The 16,053-nt window shown below is 36.2% G+C and overlaps 1 protein-coding gene across 1 annotated transcript in view; it reads left to right on the top strand.

Moving 5' to 3' along the window:
• LOC131434407 (uncharacterized) overlaps positions 1 to 16,053 on the top strand; it is a 1,178,250-nt gene that overhangs the window by 1,141,406 nt on the left and 20,791 nt on the right. The window contains exon 7 of the mRNA XM_058601081.1: positions 10,027 to 10,150. Coding sequence (XP_058457064.1) covers positions 10,027 to 10,150 — 124 coding nt within the window. The remainder of the gene's footprint in view (positions 1 to 10,026; positions 10,151 to 16,053) is intronic.

The following is a 16,053-nucleotide window of genomic DNA, read 5'->3' as shown; positions in this document are numbered from 1 at the left end:
GGTCGCTTCTGATATCCACTGCAAGTGTCTTCTCGATCGGGGCGGCATGCAAGAAGCACACTACCTACAAGCATTTAAACTTTACGATTATTGATCGATATTGAGTAACAATTTATGGGGCTTAGCGGTGGACGTAAAATATTTCGTCTGCTGTCGATAAATATGTTTTACGGATTGTAGTTGTTCGATGAATTGGTGAAATAAATTCGGATGGTTTTTAACACATTTAGTGCGGTATTTTATTTATCAGGTCTTGTTGAAAAAGAAACAAACGAGCTCGTTGGCTTGAATCAGAGAATTTTGATTTGACTCAGAAGTATAAACGCGTTTAATGGTGTTCTTAAACGGCTTAAAACATTCAACAATAATTAAAATAACAACTTAAGTATTTCATCACCATCTCAGTTTGAGTTCAATCGAAAAGAAATTGGTGTGCATCAACTATCAAATTGGAATCGTGATCACTTGTTACTGAGTGTGTTCAGCAATTTTCTTCGTCTAATGCTTGCGTGCGCATACGAAAACTATGAAATAGAAAGTAACAACAAACCCGCAGTCGTAAAGTCGTCCAATGTAAATCCGCGATTTGACCACGTAAATTTTGGAACTAAATCAATGTAAATCGGTATGGTTGAATCGATTAGTGACGTTCGTTTTCCATGGATCAATCATCCGAATGAACGGATCAAGAATCGAATTGGATAGTTTACCTTTTGTACGTTGCAGGTCATTCAGTTCAACCAACAACCATGACTAGACTAGACGCGTGCGCAGTGATGTACTCTTTTTTCTCTCTCTCGAAACGAGCTCCTTTGTTGGATCTCGTTTGGTCGGAAAGTAAAAGCTAACCATTTGATTTTCGGAAATGAAGCCGTTCCGGTTGGAATCGTTTTCGTTTGAAGACAACTTGAAATACCTACAAATATGCTTTCATGGGGTAGAGTCTAGGTCACACGATTTCCCTGACAGCATTTGTTGTATGAGATTTGGGTTAACGTTTTAGGTTATGTTCAATTATTTACATACATACAATCAACAGACAATATGTAGTCCTAATGATTAAAAATTATTCTAACTTTTAAGTATGCTTAAAAATTCGTCGAAGTTCTGTTACACATTATGTATTCTGGTTCTCCGAACAGTTCGCAAAACGATACGACACAGTTCTACAAACGCATATTACACTCTCAACCGAAATCCAGTCAATCACGCGTTCCCCCAGGTGGTGGGTATGGTCATTTTTAAAAAGGATCGTTCTAGTCCAGAGTGAAACCAAATATGTTATATATTATTATTGATTACTTCTGGGAATCCAATACAAATCGTAAAAAAACATCACACATCTCGTGACGGAAAAGGTTACTAATTCAATATTTTTTAACAGTTTGCGTTGACACTGCAGATGCCGACCAAATTAGGTAATTACACCGGGAACTGTAAAAAAAAGTCTACCAAATCGTTTATGAAAGTCGTAAACCCAAATTGTGTGAGATAGGAAACATCTTTAAGAAATCATACGGATGTGTGTACACCATTTTAACATTTATTTATGAGAAAAGACTTCATGTTATTAAGACATTCAACTCTCACATTGCACTGGCAAATAATAAGCGAAATACTTTCTTGCGCGCATGGCTCCCCAGTTTAGCTCTCATCAAAACTCGTACATACAAGTAGGTGAACAAATTGTCAAACTCGTGTCGATATAACCTAAACTTCTTACGTCGATATGTGACAATGAACAAAACCTGGATCCATCACCACATTCTGGAGTCAACACGATCATTAGCAGAATAAACACTGTTCAAAGCGGCCAATAAAGCAACTGCACGGAGAACCCGCAGATCACAAAATTACAATATTGCAATTGTTGTTTCACGCCCTGGTTATTTCAACTAAAATGTTGTTGATTTAACTAACATATCTGTTGATTTTGACATAACCATTCAGGTAACCGAAATTGTTGTACTCAAATGCTGTCACTTGGCGGAGAACGAAGACAGCAAAAGGAAGAACAAAAAACCTCTTCATTTCACTAGAAGCGTTTCATATTGAAAATTTTCAATGGTAAATGAACGTCATTTATGTTAGTTACGTAGTGGTCGTTTTATGTAAGTGAAAGTATGCAGAAGAATATAACAGTAAATTGTAAAACAAGTTTTCCATGTGTTAAATAGATATTCCTACAGTATAAATGTTTTTATTTCATCTGAGAGTAATGTATTCTAGGACAGTTCATGTCAATGTTATTAAAACCGCTTAACGCTTAAAAACTTGCTGCTAAAGTGAAATGGAACTATTTGTATTTTCTTGAAAGTGTATCTGTAGCATTAGGTTTACCAGCGAGCCATTCTGCAAGTGAAGGAAAATTTCCTAATTCCCTGTGACAATTTTTCTGGTGAGTTCCCTTTTGAGAACTGTAATCTTTTGGTTCATTTCCATATCCTTTGTGAGTTTAGTGATAAAGATATAAGCAGTTAATTAGGTAAAATTTCGTTGTTCAAGCAGTGAACGATTAGCTGCCCCCGAAGAGGCTAACAGTAAAAAATATTTATTGCAATTGGCGTTCAAATAACTGAATAATTGGTTGAAACAACTGAGACATTTTTTCGCTTTCATGCATACAAGTAACTTTGTTGGGATTGTGTCTTTGCTCAATTGCGCGAGTGACATCTTATTAAAACGTTTCATTGTTCGCTCAGGGTGTTTGGCATTGCTCAACTGAAACGTTTCATTACTTGTTGGGTGTCGTTGCTAAGCTGCCAGCACGATAAATAAAAAATGACAGATTAGTTAAAACAACAGTCGATTAGTTGTACCAAATTTTAACCAATCAAAATCAGAAAAACAACTAATATTTTAGTTGTTTTGCGATCGCTGGCTTTTCCGTGTGTGGGCTTGTAAGGTTGTAAGGTTATTGCGCTAGAATTTTGGAATGCTTATAGGCTTTTGTTCCTTGAGTAACTTGAAAAGATGGCGCACGTTACATTGTCTAATTGATGCGTTTGAGACAGGCCTTCCGAATGCTCATGCGTGCACAAATGCGACAGCAAGAGCGCACCGAAAATGTGTGTGTCGCATATTTATCCTGTGAACGTGAACGCTGACTCAAAGAGCAAACCAAAAGCATGTAATGTCTCTGACAGACATGTGATTTCCGTAAAATGATTTCTGTACAACGCTGTACGCGTACAACGATGAGGTGACAGACATGTTTTGCGCACAGAATGAATGTACTGTGAAACGAAAAAACTCAAAATTTAGCTTAATTTCCCAGCTCCGATGATCGATAATATAGAAACCAAAAATTTTTGTGCTTTGAAGATTATTACTAGCAACTAATTTATGACAGATATAATCTTGTCTTTCTGTCTTAGCTATTAAACTATTTGTGTGTGAGTGTTCATTGGATGACAGTATCACTCATATCATTGTTTAAATGTAATTAGCATTAGAGAAAATTAGATGTTCATAATTTTGATGTTCTACCGTAACATTCACTGATAAAAAAAATATAAATATAGAATGGAGGAAATATGAAAGACTTTTAGAACTAATTTTCGGGACACGAGCACTATTTTTTTTCGCAACGATGCTGATTTCTACCAAAATGGTGATGAATCACTAAATTTTGTTTGTAAATCTTACCGACTTTTGCCAAATCCGCATGAATTTCAAGGTGTTCAGTCATAATTCCTTTTTAACCCGCATATTCACGATAAAAATAAGAGTGCATAAACTATTAAGATTGAGTCTCAAAATAGTAAATAAATCTAAGATATTATTAGTATGTAACCATCAGAAACGCCATGGCACACACATAATTCAGAAAAATTCTGTCAACGTAACAGTTTATTCATCACGAAATTTTCATAAAAAGGATTGTGTTCATCATAAAACTGAAAATAACTCACACTGAAAGACATGATTCGCTGTTCTCTCTATTCATACCCAAAATAAGACTCTTTCTAAACAATTTAAAAACAAGTTTTCTTTTCATCGAACGGCATTCAACCCGATGATTCAAGACGAAGTAATAAGTAGATTTAGAGTTTCCAGAAGTGAATATAGGGGACCAATGTTATAAATGGAATTTCGATAGGTCATCAATAAACAGGATGATTAGACAATTGGTTTATTCATGTATTGGATATTTATCGTTTATTATTACCACATGTGCATTCAAAATATGAATCATTATGTTTTTAAATCCATTTCACAATAATCTTACTTGTTATTGAATAGAAAACAATTACTCAATAGTGCTGATTTTTTGTACAAATATGAATAAATTGTTTTCCTTATTTGTATTTCAAAACTTCACCAAATTAATGAATATTTCTTGGTTTGACTGCTTTTTGAAAATATGCTACAAAGTATATAAGTTTTATGCCGCTTGTTAGCATTTTACCGAGTTTTTTTTCAAAATATGACGATGGTTGTTTATTATTTGATGCTCAGAAGAAGGAAATATTGTTTCATGAGTTCACCATCGCTCGCCAATGGCGCTGGTAGCAGTAAACAGTGATGTGATTTGGCGCAGTACAACGATGAATGACCGTAGTACGGAAATCACCGTTGTATCATGATGCTCGCGTGATACCACCGTGATTCAGGGTGACAGACATGTGATTTCATGGTGTACAGTGATACCGATATCACATGTCTGTCATAAGCATAAGAGACGTGTAGCGAGCACATAGAAACGGGATGTGCTGCTTGAATTTTCATAGCATCGCATTTTCTTCTGCACGCGACTCGTGCGCTTTGGTCTCACGAGACAGCGCACGAGATTTTTTATGAGTGCAGCTTGTGTGCTACGTGAGCCACAGTAAGAGCTGCTGTTATAATTATTTTTTCGTGGCTAGAGCGGTTCGTGCGACTTGTGTCCTATCCAGCGATACCAACCCTACGGATTTATCCGTACATCTACGGATTTCTGCCTTTTCTACGGATCTACGGATGACCCTCTTGAAATCTACGGATTTTTCATTATTTCTTCAGATATCTACGGGAAATAATTAAATCTCGCGTTTTTTACCTTTTTTTATATATATAAAAAAAAAGGTATAGAATTCGCTCAAACTTTCGAAAAATTTTCCGAGGCCCGGAGGGCCGAATGTCATATACCAATCGATTCAGCTCGACGAACTGAGCAAATGCCTGTGTGTGTATGTGTGTGTATGTGTGTGTGTCTGTATGTGTGTTGTCAACTAAGAGGTCGAGATCTCAGAGACGGCTGGACCGATTTTGATCAAACTAGTCGCAAATGAAAGGTCTCCTCGTCACCCAAAACGCTATTGAATGGTTTTGAGATCGGATGTTTACTTTTTGAGTTATACGAAGTTTTATGTCCAAATTTTCAGTTTTTTGACAGTATCTGTCACAATTGACCTTGAAAACAGAATATGTTTCCAGACTCAGATTCCGCATGATAATAGCTATCCAACAAGCCATAGATTGTTAAAATCCGTCCATTTTTAACGGAGATATCGAAATTTTTGTGTAAACGACTTTTCCCCCTATTCCAGCAGCAGAAGTTTTGAGCGCTGTATGACAAAGAAATGTTTGGGAGCAACGGAAAACACGATTTTTTATACTGTTACATACAATTGTTTCTAAGTACCAAAAAGACAGTGTACAACATCCTTTTTCATGACATTTAGCCTCGGACCGATTTTAGCACGGCTCGTTTTTGGCAACATAATCGTTCGAATATGACATATATAAACCAGATGAAGGCAGAATTTTTTTAATTATATTGTTTTAAACTACTTACAGCAATAAATGCTGGAAGAACATAACATCCATATACCATTCGAATCAGTTCGTCGAGATCAGCAAATGCGTGTGTGACAAATAATTTCACTCAATTTTCTCGGAAAATTTCTTTTCTACACGGAAAAGCCAGCGATCGCAAAACAACTAAAATATTAGTTGTTTTTCTGATTTTGATTGGTTAAAATTTGGTACAACCAATCGACTGTTGTTTTAACTAATCTGTCATTTTTGATTTATCGTGCTGGCAGCTTAGCAACGACACACAACAAGTAATGAAACGTTTCAGTTGAGCAATGCCAAACACCCTGAGCGAACAATGAAACGTTTCATTGAGATGTCACTCGTGCAATTGAGCAAAGACACAATCCCAGCAAAGTTACTTGTATGCATGAAAGCAAAAAAATGTCTCAGTTGTTTCAACCAGTTATTCAGTTATTTGAACTTAAAACGCCAATTGCAATAAATATTTTTTACTGTTAGCCTCTTCGGGGGCAGCTAATCGTTCACTGCTTGAACAACGAAATTTTACCTAATTAACTGCTTATATCTTTATCACTAAACTCACAAAGGATATGGAAATGAACCAAAAGATTACAATTCTCAAAAGGGAACTCACCAGAAAAATGGTCACAGGGAATTAGGAAATTTTCCTTCACTTGCAGAATGGCTCGCTGGTAAACCTAATGCTACAGATACACTTTCAAGAAAATACAAATAGTTCCATTTCACTTTAGTAGCAAATTTTTAAGCGTTAAGCGGTTTTAATAACATTGACATGAACTGTCCTAGAATACATTACTCTCAGATGAAATTAAAACATTTATACTGTAGGAATATCTATTTAACACATGGAAAACTTGTTTTACAATTAACTGTTATATTCTTCTGCATACTTTCACTTACATAAAACGACCACTACGTAACTAAAATAAATGACGTTCATTTACCATTGAAAATTTTCAATATGAAACGCTTCTGGTGAAATGAAGAGGTTTTTTTCTGCCTTTTGCTATCTTCGTTCTCCGCCAAGTGACAGCATTTGAATACAACAATTTCGGTTACCTGAATGGTTATGTCAAAATCAACAGATATGTTAGTTAAATCAACAACATTTTAGTTGAAACAACCAGAGCGTGAAACAACAATTGCAATATTGTAATTTTATGATCTGCGGGTTCTCCGTGTACAAATTCAGATTAATACGAAAAGTCGTATGCTCCCAAACAAAGTTCCTGCATTATGTTTGCAGATTTGCAGATTTGGATAGTCGATAAAAAAATTAACTTTTTTCAGTTTTAGTGGTATTCAGTTGTCGATTCGGAAGGCACCTAAAACTTTAATTCGTGCTATGATTTCTCAAAGATGTCTTCACTGATTCTCATATATTTTGAAACAAATGTAAACTATACAGCTACTCAGGTGAATTTGTCTGACTTCGGCTACACCGAATTTCGAATTCCGGTTCTAGTATCGAATCGTTTCTCAAAGCTCAATCGTTTTCTCAAAAAAAGCCTAATCAAATTTCAGAAACAAAAATTCAAACTTATATAAAAAAAATAATTAATTTTATACATACACGCAAAAATTAATTATTTTATCCAATTATGACTTCCGGTTCTCGAATTACATGATGATGAATTTTTAAAATTCAAACCGATATAGAAGATGACAATCCCGAAAAGCTTCAAAGTTGGACTCAAAAGTGTTGTAATTTATTCGTCATATGGCCATACGAATCGGTTTGGATTATGCTGGTTCCTGAATACCGGCTCTGGAAGTACCTTAAATTACCGTAAACTCTAAAGTTGAACTTACATATCATGGCATGTTTGATCGATTATCACACTTCTAGATTCAAATTCGATCCGATTTGCAGTTTTGACATTACAGAGTAATGAGTGATTAAAATCTCAAATTGTCGCTTAAAACGACGGTCATTAAAAAAATGTCATGAAAACTTTAACACCGAAGAATATTCATGCAAAAAACACATGCGGATTGATAAAAAAAAAGGTATCATCTCACTGCTAGGTGGATTAAACACGTTTTTCTTCTGAAAACGGCCAATGATTCATCTGTCGAGTTTTACTTTGAAAAAATATTCTGGAAGATTGGGCGCTAGCGAAATTTTCGTCTTGTTAATTTCAATACTTCAGAAATTACTCTTCAAAGTTTACGGACAGGGTTAAATAAACGACATAATAATATTAATTTTATGCAAATATAGGAGTTTGGGTACACTTAAAATCAAATCTACGGAAATGGCATCCCTGGTCCTATCCTATAGGAAGAGATGAAGCGGATGAAAATAATGTACAAGCCGCTCGTAGATCGCATGAAACGAGCGCGCCGCGCTATCTCATGCGACGAGAGCGCTTGAGCCTCGTTCTTGGTAGAATGCGATGAGACTATACAACGAAGCGTGCATCAGTTTCTGGTGCGTTACGTAAATGTGCCAAAGAGTTCTCTTGAGAGCGGCAAAAGTACGTCGCATGCGCGTGGTTGTCTTACGAGAATGAGAATAAATTTGTCTCAGCGCAAAATAAAGAGCGCGCGTGCATAATGCCTGATTACAAGCCAGTTGTCGTATGTTCGAGGCCCGACCTGGAAGGATTCTTAGTGTCAGTAGGATCCATAGTACTAGCCATGCAATGATTCTGTACACTAAGAATCGGCTGCAAAGTCTGTTGAAACAGAAAGGCCAAATTCCACAAAAGGAATGTAATGCCAGGACTTTGCTTTGCTTTGCATATTTTATCAAGTGTTACCGACTCTGGAGGTAACAAGTTTAGACATATTTTTACGGTTTTTGTTCCGCCGGTTTAAATGACGGTGTACAATATTTAACACACTTTACTCTATAACTCTGGAATCGGAAGTCGGATCCGGATGAAATTCAGGAGTTTCGTATGGGACCGCGAGATTTGAATCTAAGTTTGTCAAAATCGGTTCATCCATCTTCGAGAAAACCTAGTGAGATTATTTGACACATACACACACAGAGAGCCATTGCTCAACTGCATTAACTGAGTCGAATGGTATATGACAATTTTAATTAGACGGGTTTTCAAGTGATTGCATGACCTTTCTACATGAATAAAGCAAAAAATTAAAATTTGGAGCAAAACGGGCATGGTAGTGAATTTTGCGGATCTTCTAACTGTCATCAATCGATATTACGGAAAATTTTGCATAAGGAAGAATAACTTTGAAAACATTTGCTTAGGTTTTTATAAAATTTTTGAGCAAAGTTGCGTTTTTGATAGTTATTTCCACACTGTACGTTGGGTCATCTGGGTGTATTTGAATGATTCCAAATCTATTCCTAACACTTTCACGATCCGCTTGTGGAACTGGCCTGAATTTTCCACGTCCACGCCCATAATTTTTCCGTCGAAGCAATTCTTCCCTGGAATCTCGATAACCACTTGACAAATTATGACGAAATTTCGCACATGTAAACATTGCACTCAAAACTTGTTTTACTCATGAAATAATAAGTTATACATACTATTTTCTCGATTACAATGTTCAAATTCGGAATAATTATTGGTTTATTTAAAGCAAATCTTGGAATCTTTATTCAACATGCGTCTAAATTAAGTTAGACTGTACCTTTTCAAAGCAGATTCCAAATCAATTGAGTGGTAGTGCTGAATTGAAACATAGAAACGCATGTCTCCTGGAAACTGTTTTGCCGGAATCGCGCGTTTGTGCGATTGACCAATGAAATTGATAAAATATTTAGAATTCACATACCTTACAGGTAAGGGGAAACTTGGAATCGCAGTAAGCTGAACAGAGCATGCCACTTTCAGTTTGTTTAGCTCATTAAAGAGTAAAAAAGTACATTCCGAAAGGAAAAGCAAAGGAACCGTGTGTCCAATCGGCGGTGGCGGCGTAGAAAGCAAAAGCGCGAATAGATTGCAATGGATCTTACATCCGTTCGCTCATTTGAACAGAGGCGCAGTTTTTTTTACGACTGACGTGCCTGATCAAAATGACAGTGTACGAAGAGGATCAAATCTACATCATTCTACTAATGAGGACATGGTTCGTCAGCCGCAGTCTCACGATTTCAGATCTTGCATACTAATTTCAAAACTGTTGAAGCTAAAGAAAATACCTCACTTAGCCGTTTTGTTCGTGCAAATAACAATCTAGCGCAAACCAAATTCACTACAATCATAGGTACTAATAATTTTCCACTTCCCTCTCTCTCTCTGTCTCTCTCTCTCGTTGCAGGAACCTTCGACCGGTCAGGCTCCCCGCTGATATACATCGATGTTGAGAAGGTGCTCGCATCAGGACTCAACTGTTACGAAATCGCGACCGTTCTGCTGTATTACAACACGCTACCTATCCAAAGGTGAGTACTACAATTTCTTTGGCCACCCGCAATCACCAACCGTACCACCTTAGACGTGATCAAAGACAGAATTTATGGCAGTTTAAGCAACCTATTATTTTCGCTTAATCCGCTAGATACCGGCGTTTAAGTACCAAGGCAAGGTAATTCGCGTGATCTTCCTCGCGGGAGCGTCAAAGAGAACCGCCTTTTGTGTAGTAGGAAGCACATCTCGTCCCGGCAAACCGGCGAAGATTGAGTGCGTGCGATGCTACCGGTAAATTGATTTCAGTGATACAGTAAATCACATAATTTCGAAAGTGCATGAGCTGCACACTAAACGGAAAATTGCTAATAAGCATAAATCAATCCCTGGAAGGAGCTCTTGATTCACATGCGGCTGCATTTTCAACTCGAACCGAAAAGATTTATTCCCGTGCAGTTGGAACGCATGGTACTAATCTGACACTAGCGAAGCACATATTTGTGATCCCATATTTTTCATATACCCCCCTCCCCACCCCAACCGTGTTTCCCTTATCGGTGCGAACTACCAATGCGAATAAGATTATTGTACCAACTTGATCGGTGCAAATTGCAAAATAAATCAGGTACAGTTATACGGTCTAATTTATTAACTCTTATTGACTGTCGATAGGAAGTGCAGTGTCTGCTTCTCCGCTGGGAAACGACGTGAGTTCGAATTCCATGCCGCCCGCCACTCACACTTCAGTTCTTCGGTCGGTCTGTCCGGATCGGCCAGTTTCGATTGCACAAAAATCAACACCACATGTGCTCCAGTTTCGCCGTACGATTCGCACCGATCTGGAAGTGTGAAAATGTGCAAAGGATTATTGATTATCTGATGTCGGTACGCGACTGATTCCATTTTACTAGATTTCGTCCCGGTCAGCCAGCCATCCGCACGTCTTCACTCATGCTGGGAGTCGTCCGATCGTGAAACGAAATTGATTTATGAATGCATTTACAGCATTCATACCACGCCGGGATGAGCTCTGCCTTGCGAATCAAAATGGATGGGATTATAGTTGAACCTGCTGCGATTCAATTCCATAGTCAGCATTTGTAGGTCAGTCAACGGATAATTGATAGCACACTCAATTCGTTGAAGCAGTGTTCAGTTGATCCCAATTAATCGGTAACACAAAGAATTAAAGGAAGAAGTTTTTCAATTATTACACCGCGAAGAATCAACTCAAAGAGAAAATGATTGTAATGTAATCTTAGGTAATTGTGTTGTAATCTTAGGTGAAAATTTTCAAAGTGCTTTTTGTGATTCACAAGACTCAAGACACAGTGATCAATACCAAAACTTTATGGTTCAATCGTTCCATTGTGAATAAAAATTCTTTTATTCAGATGAAAATAAAAATCAGTTTAGTTATATTCGCACATCGCACGTTGTTTGTTCGAACCCCATTCTGGGGAAATTTTTATTGTCAACAGAATCGTCTCGGGTTGGCGGCTCATTGCATAGGGTGCTGGTCTTACAAACCAGTTGTCGTGTGTTCGAACCCAGACCTGAAAACAAACAGAAGATCAAATTTCACTAAAAAAATGATATACCAAGTCTTTGTTTTTTACGATCACAACACTAGTCCCGCAAACGTGTACACTAATGATTCGACTGAAAAATCTGTTAAAACACAAAGAAAAGTTGCGGATCAGAATGTAGTCTCCCGCCATTGATCTGTGATTTCATTTTCGTTTGTATATTGAGTCTATTTAGTTTTCATTTCTCGCTACTCTTAGTTCAGTTTCCATGGTTAAGCGATTTTTATTACCCAGTCTACTTCGTTCATTTTTAGTTTCAAGTTCCTATATTTCATTACAGTTCTTAATTTCTACTCTAATTTCTTGATTCGGTTTTCAATCTTCACCTCTTAGGTTTCGCTTTAGTTTTCGGTTATTGGATCTCACTATATTTTACTCATTATATTTTTCTTCACTTTTATTTTTGTCAATTTGCCAATATTATCTCAGGTTTTCCAGTATTTGTGTTCCAGTTTTCGATGGTCTTCTTGAGCTTCCCACTTTCCGTCCGTCGCTTATCGTTCATTTTCCTATCCTCATTTTTAAATTTTACGCAAACCTCGTTATTCAGTCTATTTTGTCTTCTTTTCAAGTTTTAGCTTTTTCAGCTTCGTTTTTTTTTCAATTTTGTGCTCCAGTTTCGATTTTTTTAGTTCGATAATCACTCTTTTTTCATAAATACGTTTATTTCTTAGAGCGGTCTACCTAAGTTTTTCTTCGCCGTAGCATCACTTTTACATAAAATTCTTATCCTAATATAATTCTAAAATAGTCACAACGATTTAAATTTATTAAAACATATTCCTCTTATTACTTAAATATCATCTTGAGTAATTCGTCATTAACTATGAAATCTACTCGGAAATATTATTTGAACCAAACGATTAACTTCTATAAATTATAAAATAAGCGGTTATTTTCAGATATTTTGTTGATAATTTCATAAACTATTTCGCGTTTGTTTGTATCATTACATAATCTCTATTCTAATTTAGCTATTGGTTGAACTCATGTCTCGAACTGGGACATTGAATAGTCTACCTTGGGTACGCAAAGAATTTATTAGTTGAAATCTGACATCACGATACTCCACGCATGTCCAAACGACATGACACATAATCACTCTTCTTCAAAATCTCTTTGTTAAGCTGTTTTCGTTGCTGAGTGCTGAAATATTTGCTCTGATCAGTTGTAATTTTTTTTTATTCTCACTTTTCGGCTATTTTTTTCTATTCACTTATTCAGCTTCGCGTGTTTACACTTTTCCATTTTCACACTATTCCAATTTTACACTGTTTCATTACTACATTCTTTTTTTCACCTTTTAACGTTTTCTTTTTAACGTTTTCTATTTTTTCACTGTTTCACTTTTTTGCTATTTTCCTTTTTTTCGCTGTTAATATTTCACTTCCTAACTTTTCCATTTTTAATTTTTTGATATTTACTATAATTTTGTATACATTCACCTTCTTTTCGATCACTTTTTGATATATCCACTTTTTCACCTTATCACATTTTCACTTTTTACTTTCTCGCTTTCTCCCTTTTTCACTTTTTATCGTTTTTCACTGTATCTTGATTATGATTTTTCATTTTTTATTTTTTTCGTTTTCTCTCTTTTTAACTTTTTTTTCTTTTTTACTTCATCATTTTCTCATTTTTCTATTTATCAATTTCTCACATTTTTACTTTTTCGCTATTTTATTTTTTGAACCTCTTCATTTTATTTTTTTCCATTTCTTCATTTTTCCATATTTTTACTTTTTTGCCCTTTTGCACACTTTAAATTTTTGAAAAACGCACTTCCACTGTTTTACTTCTTCAATTTCTCACTCATTCACTCATTATTGCATTTGAACTTTTTCGCTATTTCACTTGTTCACTTTCTCTCTCTCTCTCATTTTCGTTTTCTTATTTTTTCACTTTGCTCATTTTCTTTTTTATCAATTTCACTATTTCACTTGTTCACTTTTTTTCGCTCTTAGTTTCGTTTTCTTATTTTTTCACTTTGCACATTTTCCTTTTTTTCTCCGACTCTCTCGCCTTTTCACTTTTCTTTTCATTTTCTTGTCATCATTTCTCAATCTTCATTCTCTTGTAACTATTTTCCTATGTTAATTTATTTGCTTATTTATTTCAATATGTTTACGATTCGTCTTCAGTGAATAGCAGTTCAAATGCTAGTGGTCCAAATTGAACTGAAGAGTTTTGCATTAATCAGTTAAATTTGAACTGCTACGCACTGACGAGTCTTAGACGAAACGTAAACATATTGAAAACAATTATATACCCTAGCATAGAATTTGGCTAACCCCTGAATGATTTATGTATTATATTATATTTTATTTAATTTTTCCCATGAGTGACGTGGCAGAGACGTAGAGTTATTTTTATATTAGGCACTTAAGTTGTAAACACAGTGTCTTAACTGATCAATGTAAATAAGTTAACGATATACTGGCCGTTTTCAACTAGTAGTCATCTAGAGGTTTGGTTACAACTAACCGGTTTGTACCAAGCGCACACCACGGTTTTTTGTATTTGCTTATTCGCTAAACCTTTTGTTTGTGCCCTCATGGCGGTTCAATGCATAGGGCGCTGGTCTTACAAGCCAGTTGTCTTATGTTCGAGTCCCGGCCTGAAAAAATCGGTTTCGCAGTCTCTTGAACAAGGAAGTCAAATTCCAAAAAAGGACTGTAATACCAAGGGCTTTTTTTATTGTTATTCCTTCTGTCACTGCTTCGTTTTATTAAATTATATTCTCTGTTGTAATTTTTATCGTCAGTTTTCCTGATCTTTTTCCAGTTCTAAATTTCTTGACTTGATTTTTCTGTTTTCGATTCTCTCCCTCAATTTTCCGAACTATTTGCAATTTTTCAGTTTTTATTTCTCAGTTTTTAATTTCCAGGGTTTTTGGTTTTGATGTGGCATTAGCGAAAAATTTGATAGTCTGTATATCTGTAACACTGTTTCATTTGTCTTTCAGTTTTCATATTTCAATATTCGGATTTCAGTTTTCGATTCCACATTTTTCGTTCCACAGACTTTGTTCCCAGATTGGTTGCCTGATTTTACTCGTTTAATTTGGAACTCTTCAGAATTTGTTGTTTGTGATTTTCAAGTGTTGTTTCCTTGCCTTAGCATTTTTATCTTAGTATGCTGTATTCAGCATCTGTCTCCAATGTTCCATTCTAACTAATTGTATTCGTAAATAGTTTTCAATTTTCAGTTTTCATTAAACAGTAATAATTTGATGGTTTATGCTGATTGTATTCATGTTTCCATTCATCAAAAAATCATTTTTTTGCCCTTTCCAGTCTACATTCAATTGTGATACAAGTACCAGTCTACATTAAAATTATTGCACCCAAAAGGACTTGTTTTCCAGTATCAAAGCTATGTCCATTTAGAATCCGGATTAATAAAATCATCTGTATCTCGGTAACAAATTGACGTCCCATCAAACGCGACACACCTCCGTAGTCAACTTCCTTGAAACATTTGTTCCACATGTTGGTCATCTGAGTCGCGTCCCGAGCCGTTTTTCCACATTGCTTAAGCTTCCGTTTCATTACTGCCCAAAATCTCTCGATGGGTCGGAACTACTGGCAGGATTTATTTTTTATCGAGGATTCATATTTTTATCGATGAAATCAACGTTATTATCGCGGTACAACTGGATGACTTTCCGGCTGTAGTGGCAACTCGGTAAATCTGGTCAAAACTCCACGGGATCTTTATGGGCTTTAATGAAAGGTAGTACGAGGCATTCTATCTTGCACAGCTTCAAGTCCATCGTCTTATTCGTCACGAACAATTTGGTCTTTGCTCCGCAGCTCCGTATCCCTTGGCAAATCATCATTTTTTTTGGCAAATTTGTCCATAAACGTAAACGTAAAATTCGCAGGAACATCTCCTCGTACCGTCACCATGTAGAATGTTTGGCCAGGAAGCTACCCGAAATCAATTTTGACGTAGGTTTCATCGTCGATGAACAGGTACTTTGTCAAAACCAGCTTGTACAATTTCCAATCTCGATTATTTTGGTGACAAAACTTTGCTTCAACGTTCTGCTTAGTTGCTTGCTGGCTCAATAAGAACGATACTCTGCTCGCATTTTCGATAAAAACGATATCCTGCTCGAATTCTTCGAACGGTACTGCAAGCAGCAGCTTATTTTTGTGCGATATCATTATCTGATAGTCCAGGGTTTACTCCGACGGTTCTCAACACCTTCTGGTTCAGCTTGCGGTCATATGTCCCATATGTAAACGTTTTTGTCTTGCAGGCTATCATTTTTAGTTCTCATTATCAGAGATGGCATTTCACCAGAGTGATAAACGCTAGAGTCAGATTTCTGCCACACCGAG

The sequence above is a fragment of the Malaya genurostris genome, chromosome 3 (genome assembly GCF_030247185.1).
Source record: "Malaya genurostris strain Urasoe2022 chromosome 3, Malgen_1.1, whole genome shotgun sequence".
Classification (NCBI taxonomy): domain Eukaryota; kingdom Metazoa; phylum Arthropoda; class Insecta; order Diptera; family Culicidae; genus Malaya; species Malaya genurostris.
Note: the sequence above shows the minus strand (reverse complement) of the source record. Positions and strands in the feature narration are given on the sequence as shown.